General features: G+C 45.7%; 2 protein-coding genes across 6 annotated transcripts in view; both read right to left on the reverse strand.

Moving 5' to 3' along the window:
• LOC115198716 (putative adenosylhomocysteinase 3) overlaps positions 1-19,789 on the reverse strand; it is a 39,732-nt gene extending 19,943 nt beyond the window's left edge. For 3 of the 4 annotated variants that reach the window (XM_029760902.1, XM_029760901.1, XM_029760904.1), the window contains exon 1: positions 19,412-19,788. In XM_029760902.1, coding sequence (XP_029616762.1) covers positions 19,412-19,738 — 327 coding nt within the window. In that variant the 5' untranslated portion in view covers positions 19,739-19,788. Of the gene's footprint in view, positions 1-19,411 lie in introns of all 4 variants that reach the window. The other variant, XM_029760903.1, reaches the window with a different exon arrangement.
• Positions 19,790-20,274: 485 nt separating this feature from the next.
• Positions 20,275-26,383, reverse strand: LOC115198719 (transmembrane protein 209). Of its 2 annotated transcripts, none has more exons than XM_029760909.1 (15): positions 26,301-26,383; positions 25,309-25,456; positions 25,132-25,190; positions 24,854-24,985; positions 24,472-24,698; positions 24,050-24,242; positions 23,631-23,806; positions 23,431-23,502; positions 23,245-23,341; positions 23,033-23,158; positions 22,772-22,869; positions 22,528-22,642; positions 22,344-22,441; positions 22,143-22,216; positions 20,275-21,942 (listed from the first exon to the last, which is right to left on the reverse strand). In XM_029760909.1, the coding sequence occupies exons 2-15, from the start codon at positions 25,422-25,424 to the stop codon at positions 21,888-21,890; spliced, it is 1,638 nt and encodes a 545-aa protein (XP_029616769.1). In that variant the 5' UTR covers positions 25,425-25,456; positions 26,301-26,383; the 3' UTR covers positions 20,275-21,887. The 2 variants fall into 2 exon arrangements, with proteins under 2 accessions (XP_029616769.1, XP_029616771.1); XM_029760911.1 differs by having other exon boundaries at positions 25,309-25,453; positions 26,301-26,331.
• Positions 26,384-26,409: the final 26 nt, after the last annotated feature.

The following is a 26,409-nucleotide window of genomic DNA, read 5'->3' on the forward strand; positions in this document are numbered from 1 at the left end:
GCCTGCTGGAGCTGGGCATGGCAGGTTGACTGTAGCCTACAGAGGAACCAGGTCAATGTTGGCCAGCCAGGCAGAATCACAGGTACCCCCACGGCCCAAAACGACCATCCCGTGCCACATTTACAGTGTCTGGGGAGGACAGGTGCCAGGTGCCACCTCAGCCCAGACAGAGAGGCACCTGCATCGGCAAGGTTTGCGTCACCAGGTGGCAGTGTACTCGCTTGGCAAGGCAGGCTTTTGGTAGTTGTGTAACATGAGTGACTGGCCAAGACCACCAAAGGTGAGGTCTCATTATGCAATAAGGCCCGGGGACGTGTGGTATATGGCCAATATACCACGGCTAAGGGCTGTTCTTGGGCACGACGCAACGCGGAGTGCCTGGATACAGCCCTTAGCCGGGGTATATTGGCCATATACACAACAAACACCCAAGGTGCCTTTCTGCTATTATAAAACTGGTTACCGACGTAACTAGAACAGTTAAATAAAGAAAATAAAAATAATGTAAAATATCATACCTATGGTATACGGTCTGATATGCTCTAGTCATACACACTCTGTGGCCAGTTATTCAGATACACCCATCTAGTATTGGGTCGGACCCCCCTGTAGCAATGAAGGGATGTACCTGGTCAGCAACAATGTTCAGATATCCTGTGGCTTTCAAAACGTTGCTCAATTGGTATCAAGGGACAGAACGCGTGCAAGGAAAACACTACCCACACCCTCACACCACCAGCCTGTACCGTTGACACCAGGCAGGATATGGCCATGGACTCATGCTGCTTACGCCAAATCCTGACTCTGCCATCACCATGACGCAACAGGAAAATGGAATTCGTCAGACCAGGAAATGTTATTCCACTCCTCGGTGTTGGTGATCGCCGTCCCACTGGAGCCGCTTGTTGTTTTTAGCTGATAGGAGTGGAACCCGGTGTGGTCGTCTGCTGCAGTAGCCCATCCGTGACAAGGACCGACGAGGAGTGCGTTCCGTGATGCCGCTCTGCGCCATTATTTTTGTGTTTGTGGCTCGCCTGTTGGCTTGCACGATTCTAACCATTCTCCTTCGACTTCTCTCGTCAACGAGATGTTTTTTTGTTTGTTTGGCGCACCATTCTCGGTAAACCCTAGACACTGTCGTGCGTGAAAAGCCCAGGAGGCCGGCGGTTTATGAGATACTGGAACCTGCGCGCATGGCACCGACGATCATACCTCGCTCAAAGTCACTCGTTCTGTCCATTCTAACAATCAGTCGAACAGTAACTGAATGCCTCGATGCCTGTCTGGCTGCTTTATATAGCAAGCTACGGCCACGTGACTGTCTGTAGGAGGCATCCACTTTCGTGAATGGTGTGGTGTACCTAATATGCTGGCCATAGTGTATATAAGTCATATTACTTTAGTAGTATCCTGAGCTGAAAGCGGGAGAGCCTGAGGCCGGCATGTGTGTTGCTCCAGGCCTAGTCTCACTAAAGGTCGGCAGCAGGGTAAGCTGTTCCAGGGCGAAGCCACAGAGCGAAACCCACTGAGCAACCAGCTGCCATGGGGTCTGAAGCCCCGGAAAGAGTTCCAGGATAACAGCGAGAAGAGGGGCTTCAAAACAGCACAGAGCATTAAGCTACAGTCCTGAGAAAAATAAAACAGGCACAGATGTGATCAGATACTGTGGAATCCACACCAGGCAGAGTCCATAGTTCAACAGAGAGAATGAAAACAGACAGACAGGGAGGTGCCCGAGACACATGGGACCAGCATAGGCCTGGGTTGATGATACTGGATGGGTTGGAGGACTATGGGAAAAGGGAACATGTGAGAGAACGATGGCAAGGAAAGAAATGAAAAAAAACTTAGTCAGTTGTACAACAATGCATTCAACTGAAATGTGTTTTCCGCATTTAACCCAACCCCTCTGAATCAGAGGTGCGGGGGGCTGCCATAAATAGACATCAGGAAGAATGAAGACAAGACAGGAAGAGGAATTAACCGTTTGAGAGAGGGGGAGTCAAAGAAGGAGAGTGAGAAAGTGAAAAAGAAAAAAAAAAATAGGGAGAGAAACACAGAAAGAGTGAGCCCAAGATAAATGTACTATGACACCAGCCTGCTGAAATACTCTGTATACGCAGTTGAAGTACGTGCGTGTGAGGGGTTAGAACTCTGGGCTACCATCCCTGCAGCTGACAGGCAGGCCCTGCTCTACAGTACTATTGGTGATGTTCTGCCAACACTAGCTACAGACTGTGCTCTACTCTGGCTGGAGGGCTCATAGCTGGATGGGGAGAAGAGGAGTCTCAAGGCTATCCTGATTCCTGACTTGACAGCACGTCAGCTGGATCAGACCAGGAAAGACACACAAACCCCTTGAAGCAGTAAAGTGAGGCCAGGACATGTTAAGGGAAAATATTTACACAATGTTAAGAAATGCGTATGTATGTATTGACAAATTCATTTATTTGTTTTTCCACTATTAGGAAAAAAACTACTCCTCTTTCATGAGGAAAACCCCTTCATGAACGAAAATGTTCAAATCTAGCAATCCGGTCAGCACGACTAAAGCACTACTCTCACAGAGACAGGGATATCCACTTTCCTACAAAATCAAACAAATTGATAAAAAAGCTTTTTCCACCGGGACAGGAATATATTGTTGTTTCTGGGGGAAGAATTCTCTTCAGCAGCAGAAACAGTTTTTTTTTTTTTTTTTTTTTTTTTTTTTTTTTAGATCAGAGGACAGCGCGTCAACCTCAGCCCTTGTCCTTCTGGATCAGAAAGTAGGCTGGACCTCTGAAGGCTCGGAGATCGATGCGTTTGTTTAGAATGCCCTCCAGCGTAAACTGAGGAGCAGGCCGTAGTAGCAGGAGCCTGGGAACTAGCCTACCCCAGACAGAGCAGGGTGGAGCCCACATTGGCAGACATGAGATGGGGGGAATGTACCTAAAAGGCTGGGTGCTCACTGCTTAGACACTGATCTGCAGAGGGGGGGGGGGACGCACAGAGCGCGTCGGGGGGCCTGGAGTTTGACGATAGACCAGCTTCATTCACGTCGCTTTTCAATACACTTTTGAGAAGGGGGCCTGCAATGTAATGATTGACTGCATGAGAAGTCTGTCCGCTGAAACGGACCAAATCCCAAGATGTCATTTAGCTAGTGGCATGCACGGCTATTACTGAGTGCGTGAGGCATTTCAAATATATAATCTCCCGACATCCTCTGCCAATTTCCTCCTCCATGTCACGTTGCCAAACTTAACAAACATGGGAAGACAAAACGCAGGGATTTTGAAATCAGTTACCGCCCTCGGTGAAGAAGTTTGACCTTTCAAACAATGAGGCAATGAAAAGCACCGGGACAGTGTGCGGGACCGAACTGAACTTTGATGTGGTGGGGGTTTTTCCCGCTTCAGGAGACACAAAAAGGTGAAGTCATGGGAAAACTCACTCCCAAACAGAGTGTTTAAGTAAACAGAGGATAGACCAATGGGCTGCCGCGGACAGTGACACGTCTTAGAGAGATGACTTGGATTGCGCCGTCTCTATTGCACGGCGCAGCCAGAACAGTCAGGACTTGGGCCATGCCAACAGGACAGGCCATTCCTCAGAGTCCTTATCCTCTCAGAGAGCTCACAGTTCAGTTTGTTACAGCAGAGGAACATTGTGAAACCCAGGGGAAAGTACAGTAGAGGAGTGAGAGAGACGGAGAGAGGGCTTATCGTCTTTGATTGCAGGGGAGGGATGATATCCGTGTGGGTGTGTAAACTGAACCTTGCGTGTGAAGTGTGCATACTCCACTGTGACCCTTGAGCTGTACAGAGACACATCTAGAGCAGGCCCTGCGTGTGCGCACTCGGCAGTAACGACAGGGGTTGGAGCCTGGACCGCTACGACGCGGATGGTGGGGGAGTGGGAGCTTCAACAAATAAAACCAGACCCAGTCTTAACTGGGCTATAAGAGGAACAAGTATGTGATTAAGCTCCGCTTTGGTTTTAAGAGATCCCAAAATCAGTCTTTAGGACACATTATAACATTAGGCTAGATCTTTAGTGCGTGTAAAATCTGACTGCGAAAGGTAACGAAGGGTGAGCTAATTAGGCCTACTGAGAAGACGTTGTCGACACCATAAGTTTCTCTGGGCACAGTTGAGAGTCTCGGCAGGGTGGGCTGAGGACAGCCTGGCATTAGTGTCCCATTGTTCTGATGAGAACAGTCTTCAAAACGCTTCAGCCTATCTGCCTCTTACTGCCCATTTTAGAAGATACTGGTCAAAACGAATCATAACACTACATCCCCCCCAGGAATTGACCCATTAACTACAAGTTAGAGTTTCCTTCAAGACGAACATCACCAACTTACTGCTGCAGACTCCCTCAGAGTCTTATTGGCGGTGGGCGCTTTAGTTAGAGAACCTTTGAAAACTAGAACCACAACAAACTAGGCTGTCTGGACTCGTTTCGGAAACTTCTGTTTTCTTCCTCGAAGTTGTGCCAGCTGCTGAATGCCAGGTACAATGTCGGCTTCCAACAAGTCAGATAATCCACTGGCCCGACACCCCGGCTTGAGGACGTGGGATCTTAAACATTATTTGTCTGAATGATGCCTATTATCAAAAGGGTTTTAAATGGAGATGGGAAGGACACTGGGACAAGCATAGCTTCAGGCTTCAATAGAAGGGTCATACAGTACATCTCTATCGGCACATAGCTTCAGGCTTCAATAGAAGGGTCATACAGTACATCTCTATCGGCACATAGCTTCAGGCTTCAATAGAAGGGTCATACAGTACATCTCTATCGGCACATAGCTTCAGGCTTCAATAGAAGGGTCATACAGTACATCTCTATCGGCACATAGCTTCAGGCTTCAATAGAAGGGTCATACAGTACATCTCTATCGGCACTTGAGTTGAAAGGATGCCCTTTATGACGATAAACTCTGCTCTATGTAATTACATAGGCTGCAGCTCTGTGCATGCTCCACTTTTACACAGATTCTAACAAATCTGCAAAAGTTAAAAGTTACCCTGGTTCGTCTCAATTCGAATATTGTTTCGAGAGACCCATGGTTCATGAAACCTACCATCGTCACCCGCCCAATACTTGATTGACATGAGTCAGAGCAAAAGAGACGTGCAAACCAATGCAAGGTTGTCAGTAGTCAGCCAGAGGAACGATGGAAGCCTCTGTCGGGGAGCGACTACAGGCTGTTAATCCTCTCGGACATCACTCAGGCTCTCCTCACAGGGGAGTTGGCTACCCACAGGGAAACACGTTCTTGGAACAGACCGTCAGATGCTTTGCTGTTTGCCAAGGTTTTTTAAAAAAAACATAAATTAAAGGTCACTGTCACATGGTGGTGGCAGCTTTCGACAGCACAGAGATTGATGGCCCATTTTATGAATTCAGGTTCTAAACGCTCAACAAAAACAAATCTACTGGCGAAAGATCAGGGTCGGGGATATAAAAACGTAGAAAAGATTAGTGGTCAGAAAATCCGGATTGTTCAGAAAGAAAAAAATAAATGAATCACATCGCATGTGTCGACTGCAGCGGTGAGGGGGTCTGACACTTCACTACAGACACTGCTTTGTGTCAACAGCTCATGTTTCCATCCGCCACGCCATAACACCGGCAAGAGACAGGGGCAGCCAACCAAACCAAATCACTGGCTGGCAACATTTGTGACAGTGAGGTTAATGTCTGTCAGCAAACAGGAGAAACGGAGGAACAGGGCACCAGACTACTCCATAGAGACCTGGTATTGAATAGCCTAAGCGATCCTGAAAAGACAGCTTTCTAAAAAAAAATATTAAAAAAATAGGCTAAACCTAACAGGACAAGAACAGAGCACAGGCCGTGTCAACAACTCCGACCGGAGTCCTTTTTAGGAGTGTAATTGAGGGAGAAACATAGCTCCCCTTTGGGACCAGCTGGCCAGGGTGACAGGGCAGAGAACACCCACACACTGGCTGCTGCACCTGTTCTCAGTGAGGGAGGGGAACACAGTGCTGACCCCTTTACAGGAGGGAGTTCTTAGAATGTGACATTGTTCTAAGAATATGGATCTCCAACAGGTAATAAGAGCCTACGCGTAGAAATAGAATATGTAGAACTTCTATGAGCCAGCGGGGTAAGCAGCAACCATTCACATAGGTCACTGAGTCGAGGAACACGTCCTATGTTGAGGCTCTCGTTTGAATATTTCATTGTTATTTTAAAATCACAATAATAACCATGTCGAGGCTCAAGGATACTGCTTACCCAAAGCGCTTTGTGTTGTATGTTTCCACTTACGTCATTCCCTGGTGCTTACCTAAAACCAGCAGCACTCCTTCATGCTACAGGACCTTCAGAGCAATTGAATAGGCTGTTCTTTGAGCTCGCCCACTAACACGGCCTCAGGTACACTCATTCATACAATCCTTTCCCGCAATCACTCGCTTTCGCCAGCCACGACTCACCTAACACAACAGACGAGCGAAAGAGCGAGAGGCTAGGCCACGCAGCACTCTATTTTATTCAGCCTCCCCAGCCCTGCTGTCACGGAATAACACTCCATTAGAGGACGACTGGATCAAAACAGACCCAGATAATGCAGGACAAAGTGCCCTCTGATTATACTGAGACGAGATACAAATGACAACAAAAAAAAGGTACATGGTGTGCTATATAGAGACTAAATGTGGGGCTGAGTGAAGATTAACATTTTTTTTACATTTTAGTCATTTAGCAGATGCTCTTATCCAGAGCGACTTACAGTAGTGAATACATACATTTCATGCATATTTTTTTTTTTTGTACTGGCCCCCCGTGGGAATCGAACCCACAACCCTAGCGTTGCACACACCATGCTGGCGTTGCGAACACCATGCTCTACCAACTGAGCCACATATTTCTGGGCCTCCCTAACAGAAATATCAAAGTATATAAGGCCTAGCTCTGAAAATAGCTGTTTTGCGTGGAAAATCCTCACAAGAAAACAAGATATGCTTGCAGCTACAAAATGAAACGGTGAATCTTTTGTACTTTATTTTACCTTTAAAATATGGTTCTCACTTCAAATAAAAAAAACATTGCTTACTGCTATTTACATTTGCAGGCCGAACACTATTAAGACTTTGTTTTGGGTTTTTTTTTGGGGGGGGGGGGGGGGGGGGGGGGGATTCAGGGAAGACCCAACCGAGTGTCTACTAGAATAAGTTCTGGGGGCTAATTTTGGTGTTTGGGCCAGCTGATTGGGGGGGGGGGGTTGTTTTCTGCACTTATCAGCATGTCAGACACCCACACAGTTATTCGTTCAATTTCTTCTGTGAGCAAGACAGACAGACAGACACTGACTGGGACAGTGAGGAAAATAAAGTTAACGTTGAAATCTAGACAGACAGCCAGAGGCTCACCCTGCTCAGCTACCATTTAGGGACAACCAGCACGGCCAGACAGGACCCAGGGTTCGGAATCTGCGTGGGCTGGATTGCCCTCAGTATTCCTGGACACTAAACCCCCCCCCTCTTTACTCTGAGAGAGCCTCCATCTCTTTCTTCCCACCCACTCCTCACAGATCCAATAGAAGAAACCCACACAATGATCATACCATACAACCCCTCTAAGGGCACAAATGGAAAAGACTACACATTCACAAGACTAACAGAGACAATTGTTATTTTAACAGTATCTTCGGGGCCCTGAACGGTGGTCGACCTCCACACCATTGAACGTAGGGGTTTGTCCCCAGCTAGGCAGATTGCGTAGCCCTGACGGATAAGCCGACAGCCCCAGCACTGTATCACAAGTACATTTTAGTTCACTCTGATTTATGAAGTTCAGTGCTGCTTGAATCCGCCATGCCTCCTTATCAATGTCAACTTGGTTTGTGTCTGCGCCTTGGGCTGTGTGTGAGCAGAGCAACACGGCGGAAAATGGGTGCCTGCAGTTTTGACCTTGAGGCCATTTTCAAAGCAGGAAGAGCAGGGCGATGAGTTGAAAAGACTCGCATGTCCGTTCTGCGCATTTCATTCATTACGTAGGTCCCGGGGAAGAAAAAAAAAATCACTGGCCACATTCCCTCCATTCACCAAACTCTGAGCAATAATCTACTGGATGAATGGTGAAAACGAGAGATCCAACAGGATCATCCCAGCCAATGACAGATAAGAAGAGGGCAGCCTACGCACATGGAATCATGCACACACACACACACACACAGTGATGATGCAGAGAGATCTCTCCAAAGAGGACCGCTCCATCCAATCGCTGCTCAGAAGTGTCTCGTGCTCTCTTCCAATGGCTTACTGAGGAGGTTGGCTACGTGAGCCTGAGTTCGAGTCAGAGAGGAGACTGCGGCGCCGCTTGGCTGCCCTCGGGGGTGTGATGTAAGCGGTGACCGGCTGATTTATACACACAGACAAGTGTTCCCATAAATAAGGACAATTAAAAGACACACACAGAGAGCCTGATGCATTCAGAAATACACCCTTTAGCACAAAGCGCAGTATAGCTGCTAGAGCACCAGCAGGTGGCCTCTCTTCACCCATTTCAACATGTAGCCATGAGAACGGACTCGGTGATACTGAAAATAAGCATGCAAGTCACTGTAAAACCAAAATAGGGAATGCCACGGCTTAGCGGGGATTAGGCGTGGCTGCCTGCTACCTACCTACCTGCACATTCAGGAGCAGATATAATGTTTGTGTCAGGCGGGATCACTGCACAAGGGGGCTTTCCCATAGCCGCATAATGCCAAGGCTCTGAAAGCTTCAGCTGAAAAAAGTCTGACAATTGATGTAAGATAAATACAAAGCATCATGAGAACAACGTTCCAACTCAACTGTCGGGAGGGTCCGTGTCACTTAGCTCAAGGTCACGGTCCCTCAGGGTCGTTTTGAGAATCCAATCTGCCTAACCAAACGTCCATTGACAGCGACACCACCAGCCAACCCCAATGACTACTGATCATGGGATCTAGTGCTTTTCAAATCATTTCCCTTATCAGAGAAACACGATCAATATACTAGATTGCCCCATTCCCCAAGTCCCAGCCCCACACTCATTGACGTTGCCTCTCCCTCCATTAGCCGAGTGTCTATAAATGCAGCAGGATTAATACCGCAACAGTTCTGCCATTTATGATTTTTTTTGTGAATAAAGCTTAAGGATTTAGGCATTTTAGCTATATATTTCTTTTATACTAAAACACACACACACAAAAAAAAGGATACTCAAGGTCTAGGGGTCAGTGACAGACAGCTAGGCCTGCATCTAGCCTAAGCCTGAGAATGATAGAAAACATTTATACAGACGGGAAGCAATTTAGAGATTATTTCTCCCACAACAAAGCAAGGGAGGGGGAGCTGGGGATTGTGGAATTATATGTCTGTAAGAAGTGTTCCCGAAAATAGTATTGTCTCAATGGAAATGTACAATTACATAAAACACACTGAGGGCAGTTAAGTCATTTTTAGGGTCATTCTATTCGGAGTCTGCACTGTTTAATTGCGACCGTGGAAGGGATGCAACCATCTGTGAGCTCTGAACAAATTACAAAAATGTCTGTTCGCGCATTTGTCCGCCTGACCGTAATGTAACTTTCCCCTCGCAAAAGTCAGTGGTCGTGTAATCTGGGCCGAAAAACCAGGCGGTGGCAGAGGAAGCAGGTGGTGGCAGAGGAAGCAGGCGGTGGCAGAGGAAGCAGGCGGGGGCAGAGGAAGGCCCTAAAAACTGCCAAAGACTCCAGCCTCTGACTGTTCTCTCTGCTACTGCAGTATAAAAGTGGTACCGGTGTACCAAGTCTGGAACCAACAGGACCCTGAACAGATTCTACCCCCAAGCCATAACACTGCTAAATAGTTAACCAAATAGCTACCTGGACTATCTGCATTGACCCTCTTTGCACTAACTCTTTTGACTAATTACATACACTGCTGCTACGGTTAATTATCTATCCTGTTGCCTAGTCACTTTACCCCCACCTAGGATATATATACACACATATCTACCTCAATTGCCTCATACCCCTGCACATCGACTCGGTACTGGTACCCAGTGTATATAGCCAAGTTATCATAACTGATTGTGTATCTATTGCTCGTGTTTTTATTTGTTTCTACATTTTCTGCCGTGTTGGGAATGGCCCGTAAGTAAGCATTTCAATGTTAGTCTACACCGGTTGTTTACGAAGGGGAAAGGGGGGATACCTAGTCAGTTGCACAACTGAATACATTTAACCGAATTGTGTGTTCCGCATATTACCCAACCCCTCTGAATCAGAGAGATGCGGGGGGCTGCCTTAAATCGATGACCATGTCCCGGGGAGCATGTTGTTGGGGGGGGTTAACTGCCTTGCTCAAGGGCAGAATGGCAGATTTTTTTCAACCTTGCCGGCTCGGAGATTCAAACCAGCGACCTTTCGGTTCCTGGCCCAATGCTCTTAACTGCTAGGCTACCTGCCACAACAGCTGTAAAGTATCACGGTCCATGTATTACAACCCAACAGATGCCAATAGTCAAAGGCAGAGGCTGCAGGTTGAAACCAACACAACTACAACAGAGCTGATTGTACAGTCAGACTAATCCAGCTCATAGGAGTCCTCTACCCCTTCGCCACGGGAATGGTCTCTCCCAGTACCGGATTAGCCTAGCGCTGCTCGTGGCTCGTGCCTTTTTAGCTCTGGCGGGGAGGAAACCAGGCAGACAGAACAGTGCTTTTTCCTTTGTGAGGGGGCCTTTTTGTGATGCCGCACTTTTTGAACACAATGCTGGCTCTTTGTACAGGGGCCTGGTGTCAGAGTCTGAATGGAATTCCTTCCCTGTGGCCTGTGTGAGGAGGCCTTTGTCAGAGAGATGTACTGTCTGGGGACTTTCCAAATGAACACAGCGCTGACTCCATCTAGCCCCCCCCTTCACTTGTTCTTCTTCCTATTATTCCTCTACTTTAATATTCGTATTAACTTCTCCATCATTCAACACGTTCATCTTCTTCAGCTAACGGTTAGCTAAAGAGTAACTGTCCGAATATTCTACTGGGTACACTTACTGAGCCTGTGGAAACCAGTTCTGACGACTTCAGAAGCGCCATTGGTTATATCTCTAGCTGGGTCGTTCTGAACGTTTCACCTCACTGAACACACCCTACAGGGCCATAAGTACAAAGTGACGACAGGAAGGGAGAGGGTCTGAAGGTGGAACCCCAGATGCTGACAAGGCACACATGCACCTGACAGCTTTGCGAGAAAGTTTGTCTGGCTGCAGCACAGAGATATCCCAGGCCAGATCCAGCTGTAATGTGCTCTAAAGAAATGTTTACAAAAATTTGGAGTAGCTAGCCTACATTTTTCACTTCAAAAGCATGTGTGGTAGAAATATTACAAAACACGAGTCCATTCAGGGTCTGGAGTCTAGCAGAGAGATTATCTAGCCGTGGTGCGAACAGCCCATTTCCCTGGGAATAGTCACAACACCACAGATGAAGGCGACGGAAGGTGCAGTAGGACTCCAGTATTGTGCTGTAATTACATTGTAAGAAAAGGGAGAGTGAATTAACACTTTTACAGAACACAATGACTATCAACCCACAAAGGAAGTGCGTTAAGTCAGCAGAAACGTCTTTGTTTGGTTTGGTTCACGCTATTGTTTGCCTACAGCAGAACACCGAGGTAACGAGAGAGTGGGGTGACTTCAGGTGAACACAGCTTGTGCGTGAACGACTGTGTGAGAATTTTTTCCCAAGGCCATTAAAAACCACAGCGATAATCAGTCGAAGACTTGAGTGCACTGACTGGGCACCATGCCAAGCACACACTCACATGCCATTCCCTACAGAGTGTCCAAGGCAGGCTGAGAAGCACGATAGTCAACATGAGCTCTAGACATTCATATCGGTATGAGATCTAAATATATCTGCATTGGTGAGCAAATGCGACTTGTCCCATTGCGTGTGGCGGACAAAAGATAGTGTGTTGGTCGGAAACTGGTCCTCGCCAATTCTTAACACAACGCAAAGGGCAGAATAGACTAGAACTCGAGTGGTCTTTCCTAGTGGTTTGGCCGATGTACATCAAGCTCCTGCAGACCGGCCTGGAGCGAGGCACTAAGGCCCGGGCACTGAGAGATCTTTCCAGCTCAGTTTGCTGCCGTGAGCACCACACCAACAAATCTAGTCCCCATCACCGACCATTCCTCTTCTTCCTTCAACCATCCTCCGTGTTAATGAACACCGCATCACATGCACGGCTCTCCTTGAAGCCCCACTGGAGCGTGTCTTTCTCAACTGGGCTCGAGGTTGTTGACACAGGCCTTGATCTCTGGTTTCTGGGTGTGGCCCCGGCCAGAGACCTTTGCGAATGTTCAAACTCATTCGCAATCTTTAGCCAACAGTTAATGGCTAATGTGGGACCAAGCACAAATGATTTTTTCCCACCCACTTTCCCACTAAATCAGGACAAGGCGTTGTCGTGGCAATTTTGGCTAGCTTAGGTAATGCACAGAAAACTTAAAAATCCGGTCTAACGGTAGTCTCACGCCGAACTGCGCATGTGCAGGCCCTCAAATCAAAAAGGCACTCCGATATAAAACAACGTCAACAAGACAAAAGGAGCTGATCGTGGACTACAGGAAACGGTGGGCCGAGCACACCCCTATCTACATTGACGGGGCTGTGGTGGAGCAGGTCGAAAGCTTCCAAGTTTCTCAGTGTCTACATCACTAAGGAATTATCATGGTCCACACACACACACCAAAACAGTCATGAAGAGGGCACGACAACGCCTCTTCCCTCCTCAGGAGGCTGAAAAGATTAGGCATGAGCCCTCAGATACCGCTGCACCACTGAGAGCATCTTGACTGGCTGCATCACCGCTTGGTATGGCAACTGCTTGGCATCCGACTGCAAGGTGCTACAGAAGGTAGCGCGTACGGCCTAGTACATCACTTGGGCCGATTTCCCTGCCATCCAAAACCTCTATACCAGGCAGTGTCAGAGGAAGGCCCAAAAAAATGGTCAAATACTACAGCCACCCACGTCATTGACTGTTCCCTCTGGTACCGCACGGCAAGCGGTACCAATGCAAGTCTGGAACCAACAGAATCCTGGGCACCTTCTACACCCAAGCCATAAGACTGATAAATAGTTAAACAATAGCTACTAAAGATCCTTTTTTGCACTAGCCTTTTATGCAAGTGTAATAAAGCATCTGCCAAGATATCGGCATTTTTATGACACAGGAGTGTTTGCCCTGTCGGCTGCTGCCCTTTCAAGGTCAATGTGATAATCCTCATTCTAGCTGTTCCGCCTGAATCACTAGCTACATCATTGGAGCAGAATGGGCTCTTCTGAGGGAGCAGGCACTCAGGCTGTTACCTGATGGAGACGCTTGTGTCAGAGAGCCTGACTCAGATGAGGGATCCCCGGGGCGGCTGCCAATGACCAGCACTATCGGGGTCGAGTCACGGCACGGCAGCCATGCCCAAAACTCATCTTCTTGACAGCAGAGGAGATATGAGCACGAAGAGCAGGGAAAACACACTTCCCTGTGTATTCATTTGAATAGCTAGGTGGAGAGAGAGCATTATTTTTCCTTCTCCTACGCTTTGGAACAGCAAGAAGTAGTAGGCTATAGGTCATCATCCACAGGGCTACAGAGAGAATCCTCTCCACTCCAACTCTCCTAGAGTAAGGCCCATGCCCCTTTGCACGTGTGGATGTTCCAGCTTCAGAGCGTCAAAAGGGCTTGACCGACTAACTGCCTGGAAAAGACAGACAGATATTCATGTAAACCAGGACGTTTTGCAAGGAGTTTCTTTCCGATCTCAAACAGAACCATTTTTTTTTATACAGAGCTGTCTGCAAGCAATTTAGCCTACAGGTCATGCCCAGCCCACAGTAAGCTAGTGACCCCTGCTAGGACCTCTGGTTTAATGAAAATACCTTATGCTGGGGGACCTTTTCCTTGGGTCAGAGAATGACCATGGAGGTTGTCCATGTAACCCTTGGCAGTCGTCAGCATCTGTAACTTGGCAAAGCTTGTGCTTGGCGCAAGGATGGGTACATTCATTAGCAGCCGTCTTAGACACACATGGCGCCGAAACTTGAAACCTACCGCTGCTAATTCGTTCTTCCTGGCAGGGGCAGCGTATATTACCCCGCTCCGTCCAGAAACATCATGATAGGATGGCAGAGTCTGTCGGGGGTTAACCGGATCACTCAGCCGGTCTGACGGCTAACATCTGCCCACCTAGATTAGGGCAGATTAATCCCCCATGCTTAATCCCCCATGTGGTGACATGGTAAGGCATGGATTAAAACCAGCCATCCATGCCACATACCATCAAATCTACTCTACTGCTGCTCTCCATTTCACTGCCCTTTCTGCACTGGGTGATTCAACAGATGCAGCCTATATACACACAATGCACAGCACACATGTGCATGCAGCCTATAAATAGGCCTAAGACTTTGCATGCACGTTCCTGTTTCAATGCATGGCTGCTTTGATGATTGTGAAGTGAGAGGATACAAAATTTCATAGGCCGGTAGAAAATCTGTTTTCCCCTTCAGAAAGTGCTAGTGATGTTCAAAACGCAGTGGAAGTAGCTGACATGTATAAAACAGAACACTGAATCTGTGCCATGGCGGACGGCACTAAATCGTCTCACGAAGGTATTGCTGGTGGTCCCTTTAAGGACAAGTCACCATAATGAGCCAGATGCCATGCAGCAGCCTCCTCTCCCTGCTGCTCTTATCGGACACGGAGGGCTGATGGACCATCTGTCGTAAGCCAGTCCACTTCCTCTCTCTGTGTGACCACTATTTTACAGTCCTGTGTTAATAGTAGAGGTTGACCGATTATGATTTTTCAACACCGATAACGATTATTTGAGGGCCAAAAAAGGCCGCTACCGATTTATCGGCCGATTTCTTTCTTTTTTATTTGTAATAATGACAATTACAACAATACTGAATGAACACTTGTTTTAACTTAATATAATACATCAATAAAATCAATTTAGGCTCAAATAAATAATGCAACATGTTCAATTTGGTTTAAATAATGCAAAAACAAAGTGTTGGAGAAGTAAAAGTGCAATATGTGCCATGTAAGAAAGCTAACGTTTAAGTTCCTTGCTCAGAACATGAGAACATATGAACGCTGGTGGTTCCTTTTAAGATGAGTCTTCAATATTCCCAGGTAATAAGTTTTAGGTTGTAGTTATTATAGGAATTATAGGACTATTTCTCTCTATACGATTTGTATTTCATATACATTTGACTATTGGATGTTCTTATAGGCACTTTAGTATTGCCAGTGTAACAGTATAGCTTCCATCCCTCTCCGCGCTCCTACCTGGGCAAGAAACAAGAACACATTGACAACAGCCACCCTCGAAGCAGCGTTACCCATGCAGAGCAAGGGGAACAACTACTCCAAGTCTCAGAGCGAGTAACGTTTGAAACGCTATTAGCGCGCACCCGCTAACTAGCTAGCCATTTCACATCGGTTACACCAGCCTAATCTTGGGAGTTGATAGGCTTGAAGTCATAATCAGCGCAATGCTTGAAGCACAGCGAAGAGCTGCTGGCAAAACGCACGAAAGTGCTGTTTGAATGAATGCTTACGAGCCTGCTGCTGCCTACCACCACTCAGTCAGACTGCTCTATCAAATCAGACTTAATTGTAACATAACACACAGAAATACGAGCCTTTGGTCATTAACATGGTCGAATCCGGAAACTATCATCTCGAAAACAAAACGTTTTTCCTTTTAGTGAAATACGGAACCGTTCCGTATTTTATCTAATGGGTGGCATCCCTAAGTCTAAACATTCCTGTTACATTGCACAACCTTCAATTTTATGTCATAATTAAGTAAAATTCAGGTAAATTAGTTCGCAAAGAGCCAGGCGGCCCAAACTGTTGCATATACCCTGACTCTGCGTGCAATGAACGCAAAATGACAATTTCACCTGGTTAATATTGCCTGCTAACCTGGATTTCTTTTAGCTAAATATGCAGGTTTAAAAATATATACTTCTGTGTATTGTTTTTAAGAAAGGCATTGATGTTTATGGTTAGGTACAGTCGTGCAACGATTGTGCTTTTTTCGCAAATGCGCTTTTGTTAAATCATCCCCCGTTTGGCGAAGTCGGCTGTCTTTGTTAGGAAGAAATAGTCTTCACAGTTCGCAATGAGCCAGGCAGCCCAAACTGTTGCATATACCCTGACTCTGTTTGCAAGAGAAGTGACACATTTTCCCTAGTTAAAAGAAATTCATGTTAGCAGGCAATATTAACTAAATATGCAGGTTTAAAAATATATACTTGTGTATTGATTTTAAGAAAGGCATTGATGTTTACGGTTGGAGCAACGTGTACCTAAGAAATTATATGCAACGCAGGACAGCCTAGATAAACTAGTAATATCAACCATGTGTAGTTAACTAGTGATTATGATTGATTGATTGTTTTTTATAAGCTAAGTTTAATGCTAGCTAGCAACTTACCTTGGCTTCTTATTGCATTCGCGTAACAGGCAGGCTCCTCGTGGAGTGCAATGTAAAGCAGGTGGTTAGAGCGTTGGACTAGTTAACCGTAAGGCTGCAAAATTGAATCCCCGAGCTGACAAGGTAAAAATCTGTCGTTCTGCCCCTGAACAAGGCAGTTAACCCAACGTTCCTAGGCCGTCATTGAAAATAAGTATGTGTTCTTAACTGACTTGCCTAGTTAAAGGTCTAAAAAAAATTCTAAATAAATAAAAATAATAAAAATTATATAAAAAACATTCGGCCAAATCGGCCCTAAATAATCAGCCATTCCGATTAATCGGTCGACCTCTAGTTAATAGTCACTGGCTTGGTGGCAGAATAGTGTGAGTTGCGCAGTGGTCTAAGGCACTAGAGATCCTGGTTTGAGTACAGGCTCTGTAGCCTTGTCTCAGGATGGTAAGTTGGTGGTTGAAGCTATCCCTCTAGTGGTGTGGGGGCTGTGCTTTGGCGAAGTGGGTGGGGTTATATCCTTCCTGTTTGGCCCTGTCCGGGGGTATCATCAGATGGGGCCACAGTGTCTCCTGACCCCTCCTGTCTCAGCCTCCAGTATTTATGCTGCAGTAGTTTGTGTCGGGGGGCTAGGGTTATATCTGGAGTATTTCTCCTGTCTTATCCTGTGTCCTGTGTGAATTTAAGTATGCTCTCTCTAATTCTCTCTTTCTCGCTCTCTCGGAGGACCTGTGCCCTAGGACCATGCCTCAGGACTACGTGACATGATGACTCCTTGCTGTCCCCAGTCCACCTGGCCGTGCTGCTGCTCCAGTTTCAACTGTTCTGCCTGCGGCTATGGAACCCTGACCTGTTCACCGGACGTGCTACCTGTCCCAGACCTGCTGTTTTCAACTCTCTAGAGACAGCAGGAGCGGTAGAGATACTCTCAATGATCGGCTATGAAAAGCCAACTGACATTTACTCCTGAGGTGCTGACTTGTTGCACCCTCGACAACTGTGATTACTATCATTTGACCATGCTGGTCATTTATGAACATTTGAACATCTTGGCCATGTTCTGTTATAATCTCCACCCGGCACAGCCAGAATAGGACTGGCCACCCCTCATAGCCTGGTTCCTCTAGGTTTCGGCCTTTCTAGGGAGTTTTTCCTAGCCACCGTGCTTCTACACCTGCATTGCTTGATGTTTGGGGTTTTAGGCTGGGTTTCTGTACAGCACTTTGAGATATCAGCTGATGTAAGAAGGGCTATATAAATAAATTTGATTTGATTTAGCATCCGGCCGCGACTGGGAGACCCAATGGGGCGGCGCACAATCGGCCCAGCGTCGTCCGGGTTAGGATCGGCCAGCAGGGATGTTTTTGTCCCATCGCGCACTAGCGACTCCTGTGGCGGGCCGGGCGCAGAGCACAGGGGTAAAACAAATGTTTAAAAAAAATAATAGTGTGAGGGTCTTTTGTCAGATCTGTTGCCTATTTGGGGACAAGGAATTAAATCACTGCTACAAACCAATAGGTTTTAGGGAGGGTCAGCACAAACTTGGAGATATAAAAGTTGGCATTTGCTGTAATGTTGTACATCCAATTATGAACATACCTCATTTCCTGAACATGACAGCACAATTGAATTGCCACCTGCAAATGAACTGCCTTCCACAAAATTGATTTTGAACACCTTTGATTAATAGCTTTATGACAGCGATCACAGGCCATAAATCCTAAACAACCATTTATCACGAGACTTGTTAGGCCTAGTCGACACCAGTTTTTTCAAGGAATTACTTAGAAGTTTTACTTTCCTTGAACCCATTATTCTCTTCGGTTCAGAACTTTCCATGAGACTGGCGGGATAAGAGTAATTGACCAGTGAGCTGAGAGATTTGCCAACCCCCTCCTGGGGGAGAGGTGTTGAGACAGGGAACACACATAGGCCTACATCTTCTGGTGATATATAGCCACAGGAGAGCCTAGCAAAGTATGCCTGAATGATGGAAACTCCCCTACGTTGTCTGATCTATTGCCAGGCAGAATGAGACAAGAAATAGATGACAAAGATGCAACAGACCAGTCAGATTAGTCTACTACCGTTGTGGTGAGGTTAAACTGGAGCGGTGGCGAAAAATGGTCATTGATAAAGTCATGTAGCCTGGCTTGCATTCAAAGCTGCATCTTTTCAGATCATATACCACTGCTGTGCTCTACAGCTGAGAACCCCCCATGCAAATTCAGATCATCTCACAACATTTAAAATCACGTCTTACAACGGTCTTTGTTGAATGTATATGACCATCACCACGATTTGACTAATGCTATTTTAGTTGTATTGTCATGGTTGTGCCTGTGTCTGTCAAATGTCCATTAGCTACATGTGGCAACAAAACCAACATTTTAATGAACATGTGTGGACATCACATTATTACGTTGTCAGGACAAAATTGTGACATGGGCGTGAGTGAGTCTTGAAACGCGTTAACAAAACCATCACCAGGTAGAATGCAGGTGCCATTAAACTTCAATCGGGACCAGCTACTTTGTTCACAGCGTCATTGCTAGTTTAGCTACATGGACGCGTTGTTGTCCCAACACTGGTATCGTACAGCGCCACGACAGCGCACCGTTAACTTACCCACTAGCTATCATTTTAGACAGTATGCTAGGATCTGTGGCAGCGAACGTGAACACAATATCCTTAAAAATATTATCTAACGTTGTCGTTACTTGCAGAACATCTTTATAAAAACGACTTGTCTGACTAGACTAGCCAGGTTGCAGCAAAACTGCATTTTATTGCTAGCTTGAGCTACAGCCATCGTCACACAATGCCAGATTTCTAGCTTGCTGGCTAACGTTAGTTAGCATTGCAAACAAAAAACTTGCATCTGCCCCAAACAGAATACCATAATAAATGCCAATGTCGCATTTATGTTCATTCTCACCTTTTTCAATCTTGGGGCCTCTGCCACCGTACCGTCGCGATTTACGAAAGCCTCTCCACCGTTTTGTTGGGGATCTGTCCGTTTCATCGCGGACGCCTGCGGCATCTTAGTGTTCGGGGTGAGAAAACCAGGGCTCGGGTCCCCGGTTTTTACGATAGGCTCCATCGTTGGGGTAGTAGCCGAAGTAACGACAGCTTTTGGCTCACTTTCAACTATCCCTTTGTCGTCTGCCTTTGTTGTCAGAGGCGATTCGGGTGTTAATTCTTTGCTGGGGACGTCTTTTAATTCGACCTCGGCCATTTCCGCTGCCAAAACCTGGACTGACATCGCTGCTATTTCGCGAAGTCCTTTTCCCAACACATAACTAGGCGACGGATTGTGAGTGGCAGAGTACTGATTAAAAGCAAGGCATTGTGGTCCTCGTAGTTTAAGAGTCTCAAACATTTAGTGGACATATAATGATCAATGCCACACAAGCACTATTTCTGATACTATCAAAATAAAAGTAAATAGACTAGCTACATAAAAAGACTTAAACCCCCAAGCCTTCCCAAATAATTTGACAGATAACAGTACAGAACTACATCTCCCAAGAAGTATTACCTTTTCAAATGCATTATGGTAGATTAAGTTTGTATTTAACGAGGACTATACAGTGCAGTACTACAAAACCTTATATATAGCCAGTTACTCATGTGAGGGATGACATTTCATATTTGATTAAAGTCTTGTATCCAAACTACATTGAATTGATCTAAAAAAAAAAGCTATAATTTATAAAGAAATGTAAAGGAATTTGAAAATGTCTCACATGTAGTCCTCTAAGCAAGAATACAAAGTAAACGCACCAGTGACAAAAACACTGATTCTTTTTAACCTTTATTTTTTAAACTTTATTTACAATGATACATTTGTATTGCATTCATATCAGAATACAGTATGTAAATTGAAGCCTTTCAGTTCTGCATCACACGGCACAATGCCATCTGAAAAACAATATTTCATTTGGACATGGTTGCTTACATCCTTTCATTTGACAACCCCCTCTTTCAATGCACATGTGTATATAGCCATATTGCTATTTTATTGTGTTACTTTTTTTTATTTTTACTTTGGCTAATTTAGTAAATATTTTCTTAACTCTATTTTCTTAAAATTGCATTGTTGGTTAAGGGCTTGTAAGTAAACATTTCACGGTAACGTCTACACCTGTTGTATTAGGCGCACGTGACAAAACATTTGATATTTCATTTAGGTCAATCTAGAGAAAATGGGTTCTGGTAGCAAAGAAATACTGCCACCATGGGGTGGGTTCTGGAAACGTAATGTAGAGCTCTCGCGCCTAAATCCATCTGCATTGATAACAACGACGTGATTTACAGAGTGCGGACTAAAGAGGAACTAATAAAAATATATGGAAACATCAATATGCTTCAACCATAGATGGATGAATTCAATCAATTATGTTTATTTCCATGTCTCAATTGAAAACCATATCACTACAAACAATTCAAAATGATTGAATGGAGGGGGGGAGGGGTGCATTGGGGTCACCCCATGAGCCCACAAGTCCATGCAGCCCTTTACCAGCTTTGAAATAGCTTAGATTTTTTATCAAAATGAATGACATTCACACAACCTATCATAAAAGGCACCCCTTTGACCAGTATACATCAGAACTCGCCAAGTAAAGACTTTGGTAATAAAAAATAACAGCAATTAAGTTGGAACCTTCCATAATCTTGAAATTCTAAAAGGCATACCATGTACATGGCTTTGTACTTATCAAGCATTTGAACTGTGGAACAAACGTCTAATTAGAAGACATAATATGCATGCCAATGCAAGTAACTGCAGCCCTAGTAAACAAAACCATGCATTCTTATGCAGGTAACTTTCTACCGCTCCAAACCCTGTCACTCAACAAAAAGAAAGATATTCAAGCTCTCACAAACAGTTCATACAAAAAGGAAAACACTAACATACATTCAAGCCAGGAGGGTTCAACACAATGCAATCCACCAGACAAACCTGTGGTATATTATTTACGCCATCCTGATACATTCCCAGAATATTTAGAAAATTGAGTCAGTTGTGGATGCCTCGAGTTAAAAATACAGTACTGTTGTTTTTGATGCACCATAAAAATCAAACTAAATGTCATGGTCATTGTAATAATTTGATTTAAAAATGTCACAAATGACAATAGCTTCTTTCAAATGAAATAAAACTGAGAAAATGTGGTCTGCTGTTTCTAAGGAAAATGACTGAACAAAATGTTACTCTCATAAGTGCTTCCTTATGAACCTGGATCTGAGGACAGTTATGGTAACTAATGTCTACAGAATATTCTTGTTATCAGAAGCTACAATTTATTGTTTCACAAACAAACCTTTGACAGAATTTTGAGGAAGTATCTGACCTCTAAAGTCCTCTGTGACACTGCTGTGAAATGCTCCAGAATAGAGAGATTGCATCAGTCCCCAAATATCCACAGGATGTTCACACCTGATAGGCCCAGATTTACTCTCCTGTAAAAAGACAGATGAGTACAACTTATGTGCAATTAAAACACTGTTTTACATAGAGATTGATTGTCAATGTGGTCTTGACAAGTTCACTTTACGAAAGTGGCATAGCAGCACATTATCACAAAGAGCTTATTACAGTGTCCATGAGGGCACATTGGACTGGGAAGTTTAAATACAGTGGAATAGTTGGGAGCACTCACCCCAGCATCCCAGCCTCCTTGGTTTTGATGACGAAGAGGAACATGAGAACAGTGTGGAAAAGGTTGTTCCTTCCCTGGGAGCACAATCAGAGGGGACTCAAATGAATGGAGCACATGTGGTTTTTGACAGATACCTCTCACTCACTAAAAGGCATGACCAAAAAGGCCATAGGGTCAAAAGAGGCAGAGATTGGCTCTTACCTTGGGCAGGCTGTAGACATGGCCCTGGTAGATAAGTTGGTAGTGCGGGGGATTGGTGCTACTTTGGTGAATGCAGAAGAGGTTTTCATTCGTCACGTCTATTTAAGAAACAACACCGGGGTATCAGTGAAGAATAGAAGAAGAACGATGTCCTTTCTGTGTGTGTTGTGCTGCTCGGCCTTACCAGGTTTGTCTGGCGTCTGGGTGAAGTGCTGCGAGGTGAAGGTCTTTCCGTCGGGGTACTTGGGGTGAGGCGGGAGTCGGGAGTCCAGGTATGTGCACAGCACATGCGTGAGGATCTAATGGACAGAAAACACAACACGTGTTTGAGATTCAAACATGTTGATCTCTCACTATCGTCATAGTGACAGGAGTAGGTCAGACTATACTTGTTTTGGTCTAGACTAGAGGTGACGGATGAGACTCACAGCACAGTCTGAAGGGAGGTCTGTGTCCCACTTCCTGGCTTTGAGATCCCCGCCCCTGTTCCAGCGGAAAGAACTCATGCAGCCACTATGGGCCAGCTCTGACGAGGGGAAACAAACACATTGTCAATAATGATATGTCAATCTCTGCTTTCATCAAGTCTTATGACCTTGGTCCTTCAGTTGTGGACACGTATAGTATATGACAGGAATACAGCACAGTGAATAAGCAAGGATTCAAAACATAACCTCTCATAGAGCTACCTTTGATCCTCTCCACTAGATACTCTTGATTAGGGGTGATGTCCAGGTACTGCACAATAGCAGTCATGGTAGGGATGACCGAGGCCTTCAAAACAGCAGCCTGTTTTAGGCTGGCTATACTGGCTTCTGTTGAATAGGGCGACAGACAGGGTAAGTATAACTGGGTTGGCGTAAACTACATTTTCCATTTTGCCCCATTGCAAAATAAATACCTCCAATCTGGAGCTCAGAGCAACCCATTCTCCTTAGCAGGCCATTCACTGAGTCAATCTCCTTCACCAGTGGCACTAGAATGGTGTCATTTATCCACTGAAAGAAAGAGAAACTACACACTTATCAACCACTTTCTCAGACAAAATGACAGATTTTACCAGAGCTTCAGTGTTATATCTCCTTACATTTCTGAGCTTGGCCGTCCAGCTGTCTATGCTGTCCACCACGAGACGACTGGTTGTGATTCTGGCCCAAACCTGCAGATCAAAAAGAACAGTTACAGGAGAATGTGTATTCCTGCTAGGAAAACCAATTTCCCTCTGGTATAATAAAGAATGGTTATTTTATTGATTGACTGATGAATCAATTGATTGCGCCCTCTGACCTCCTCGGCAGCCTGTTTGGAGCCCAGGTCAGTCTCGTCCTTGCTGGCTGAGGGGGCCTGGGAGCGGCAGGCCGGCTGGTACTGGAATTTCCTCAGGCTCTGGGCGTAATCCCCCACCGAGCGGCTATAGTTCCAGAACGTGGGGCTGTGGGAGGGCGACACCGACTCTGGGCTCCCTGAGAAACAGTCAAAGGATGCATACAGGATATTACGATAATGCTCTTCACAGTTGAGACACAAAAAGCTCAGTTGCAGTTCATTATTATCCTTTATTTAACCAAGAAAGTCACAGTGGGATTGACATCTCTTTATCAAGTGAGCCATAGTGTGTTTTTTTTATCCAGACCAGTTTCACTAGTAGTAACTCATTGTGAAAATGGTAATAAGGCCAGGCCTAAGGTACACTGTCACACTCATACCTAACTGACTGCGGTGGCTCTTCTCCTCCTCGGTGCGGAGGAACCTGTCCAGGGTCTTCAGGGACTCCATGTAGTCCTCCTTGCCCCCGGGGGAGTTGAACACGGAGGGAGAGGTGCGGTAGCGTGCCCTCAGGCTGGTGCCATCCACTGGGCCAATGCTGCTGGGGTAGGATGAGGGCGGGCTGTAGTTAAACTGCAATCAACAGAAAGCTGTTACAAATGGGAAAGCATGATCTCCCTGACTTCATGCCAGTAGATTTCAGACATGAAAAGGAAAACAAAAAAAAGTGGTAGCCACAACACAGGAAACTTAATGGTAGCTAGATACTGCCTATGGTTACAGTAACACCTCTAGTGTACCATTTCCATTGACAAACACTCAACAAATGCATCTGATTGATAGCATTGTGAGTCTGACAGACCTTTTCAAATGCCAGGGAGGATGAGAAGTGTCCCCCGCTGCCCGGGGTGGACGGGCTGCTCAAAAGGGGGCTGTATCCAGGAACACAGCTGGGGGAGAACTTGGGGCTGGTGCTGGCAGGTCTGGAGGGACTGAAGCTGAGCACACTCTGACCCTGGAGGGGCGACGACTGAGCCGGGGCTTGAGCCTCCTGCTTCTCTTGCTTCAGCAGGGGTGACGCCTGGATACCTGAATAGAGATGAACACCAACATAGTATTAACTAATTTGGGCAGTTTAAAAAGACAAGCATACAAGAGGGATAGACTACATTTGGGTTTCATAGATAAAACAAACATGTACAACACCATCGCCTTAACCACTTTGCAGCCAATGACTTGAGCACCTGAGTTTCTGAAGCCAAGAAGGCGGTGCTGTTCAGGGGTAACAGCGATGGTAGAGGGGGCCATGGTGTACTTGAAGTACTTCCAGAAGTCAAACAGGGCGTTGAGGCTGAAGACTGAGGCGAAGGCCAGCTCTGTGGGAAAGGAAGGAGAGATAATATGAATTTGAAAGGTTATGGCTCATCTGTAACCAGTGTGCATCAGTGCCACACCTGACCACTCCCTCCCAAAACCATGTTTCATTTCTCTCCATTAACTACACAGCAACAAGAGCACTCACCTATGTACCAGATAGGCCAGTAAGAGATGTTGAAGTACAGGCTCAGCAGTTTCCCTGACCTGAGAGGACAATGTACATATTACTGTGAGAGGCATTAGCACCACTTGCTTCTAGTTAGGCATTAGCAGCAGATTACTAATCATGCGAGTCAGTCGTTGACAAGAAAACACAACCTACATCTCAGTGTAGATCATGCCAGCTAGCGACACATTGAGGACTGCCCAGGCGAGGACCACCTGGCGCGCCTGCTCCTCCCTCCTCATCCTCATCGTCCTGTCGATGAGAGTAGACATGCCCTCCTGTTTCGTCGGAGTCACGTCGGCTGCTAAATTCAGACAGAATGGTTAACAACAGTGTGTCTGACACTCAGAAGATTCCGACCCTGCCTTTAAACTTTCTTACACTGAGCGGCACTGGGGTCGGAACGCAATGATGGTTAGTTTCATTAAGACACCATGGCGCCAGTGCAGGATATGGGTCTGAAAATGTACCTCAATGCAGGAATGAGATATGCCACAGTACACCACATTTTACCTTTGTCCACACTGCTCCATCGAGAAGATTGAAATACTGCTTGCTTTCCCGGAAAACTGCCATTTTCATCCTCATGCTAGCAAGCAGTAGCCAATGCAGCCATTATGGAAAGGCACATCATGTTGAACAACAAAAAGAGCTGATTGCCTGACACTACAACTCCAAAATGGCTGCAATCGATCGCTACCGCTAGCTGGCATGAGGCCCGAAAAGGGCAGTTTTCAAGGAAAACTAGTAGTGTTTCAATCCTCACAATGTATCAGTGTGGATAATGGTCAAATTTAGAGTACAGGGTCACTGGCATATCCCCATCCCTCCATCGAGGTACGTTATCCGACCCATATCCCACGCAGATTCACTGTCTTAATGTAACCATGATTGCTTTCCGACCCCAGTGCAGCTCAGTGTAAACAAGCGTAATGATAGGGTCAGTATGTTCTGGCAATCAGTTGGCTGGCTAGCATAGCATGCTAACGTAAACAGTTAGTTAGCTAATATAAACCCTGAATCGCTGGCAAAGTATGATTATTGTTTTACCAACTCGTTTAACTTGTTTTTACTTAGTCAGTCATACCACCAATACGTGTAATTTAATATAGTAAATAAAGCTACATGTAAGTATATTTCATACATACCCCGTTAGCTCCAACGGCGCTGCAAACTTTGTATTTCAACCGGAAATGAAATGTCCTAGAGCAGTCTAACTACTTCCGTTTCGTACACCCGCCCCGTTTCAAAACGTGC

This window comes from Salmo trutta, chromosome 8 (genome assembly GCF_901001165.1).
Source record: "Salmo trutta chromosome 8, fSalTru1.1, whole genome shotgun sequence".
Lineage (NCBI taxonomy): Eukaryota > Metazoa > Chordata > Actinopteri > Salmoniformes > Salmonidae > Salmo > Salmo trutta.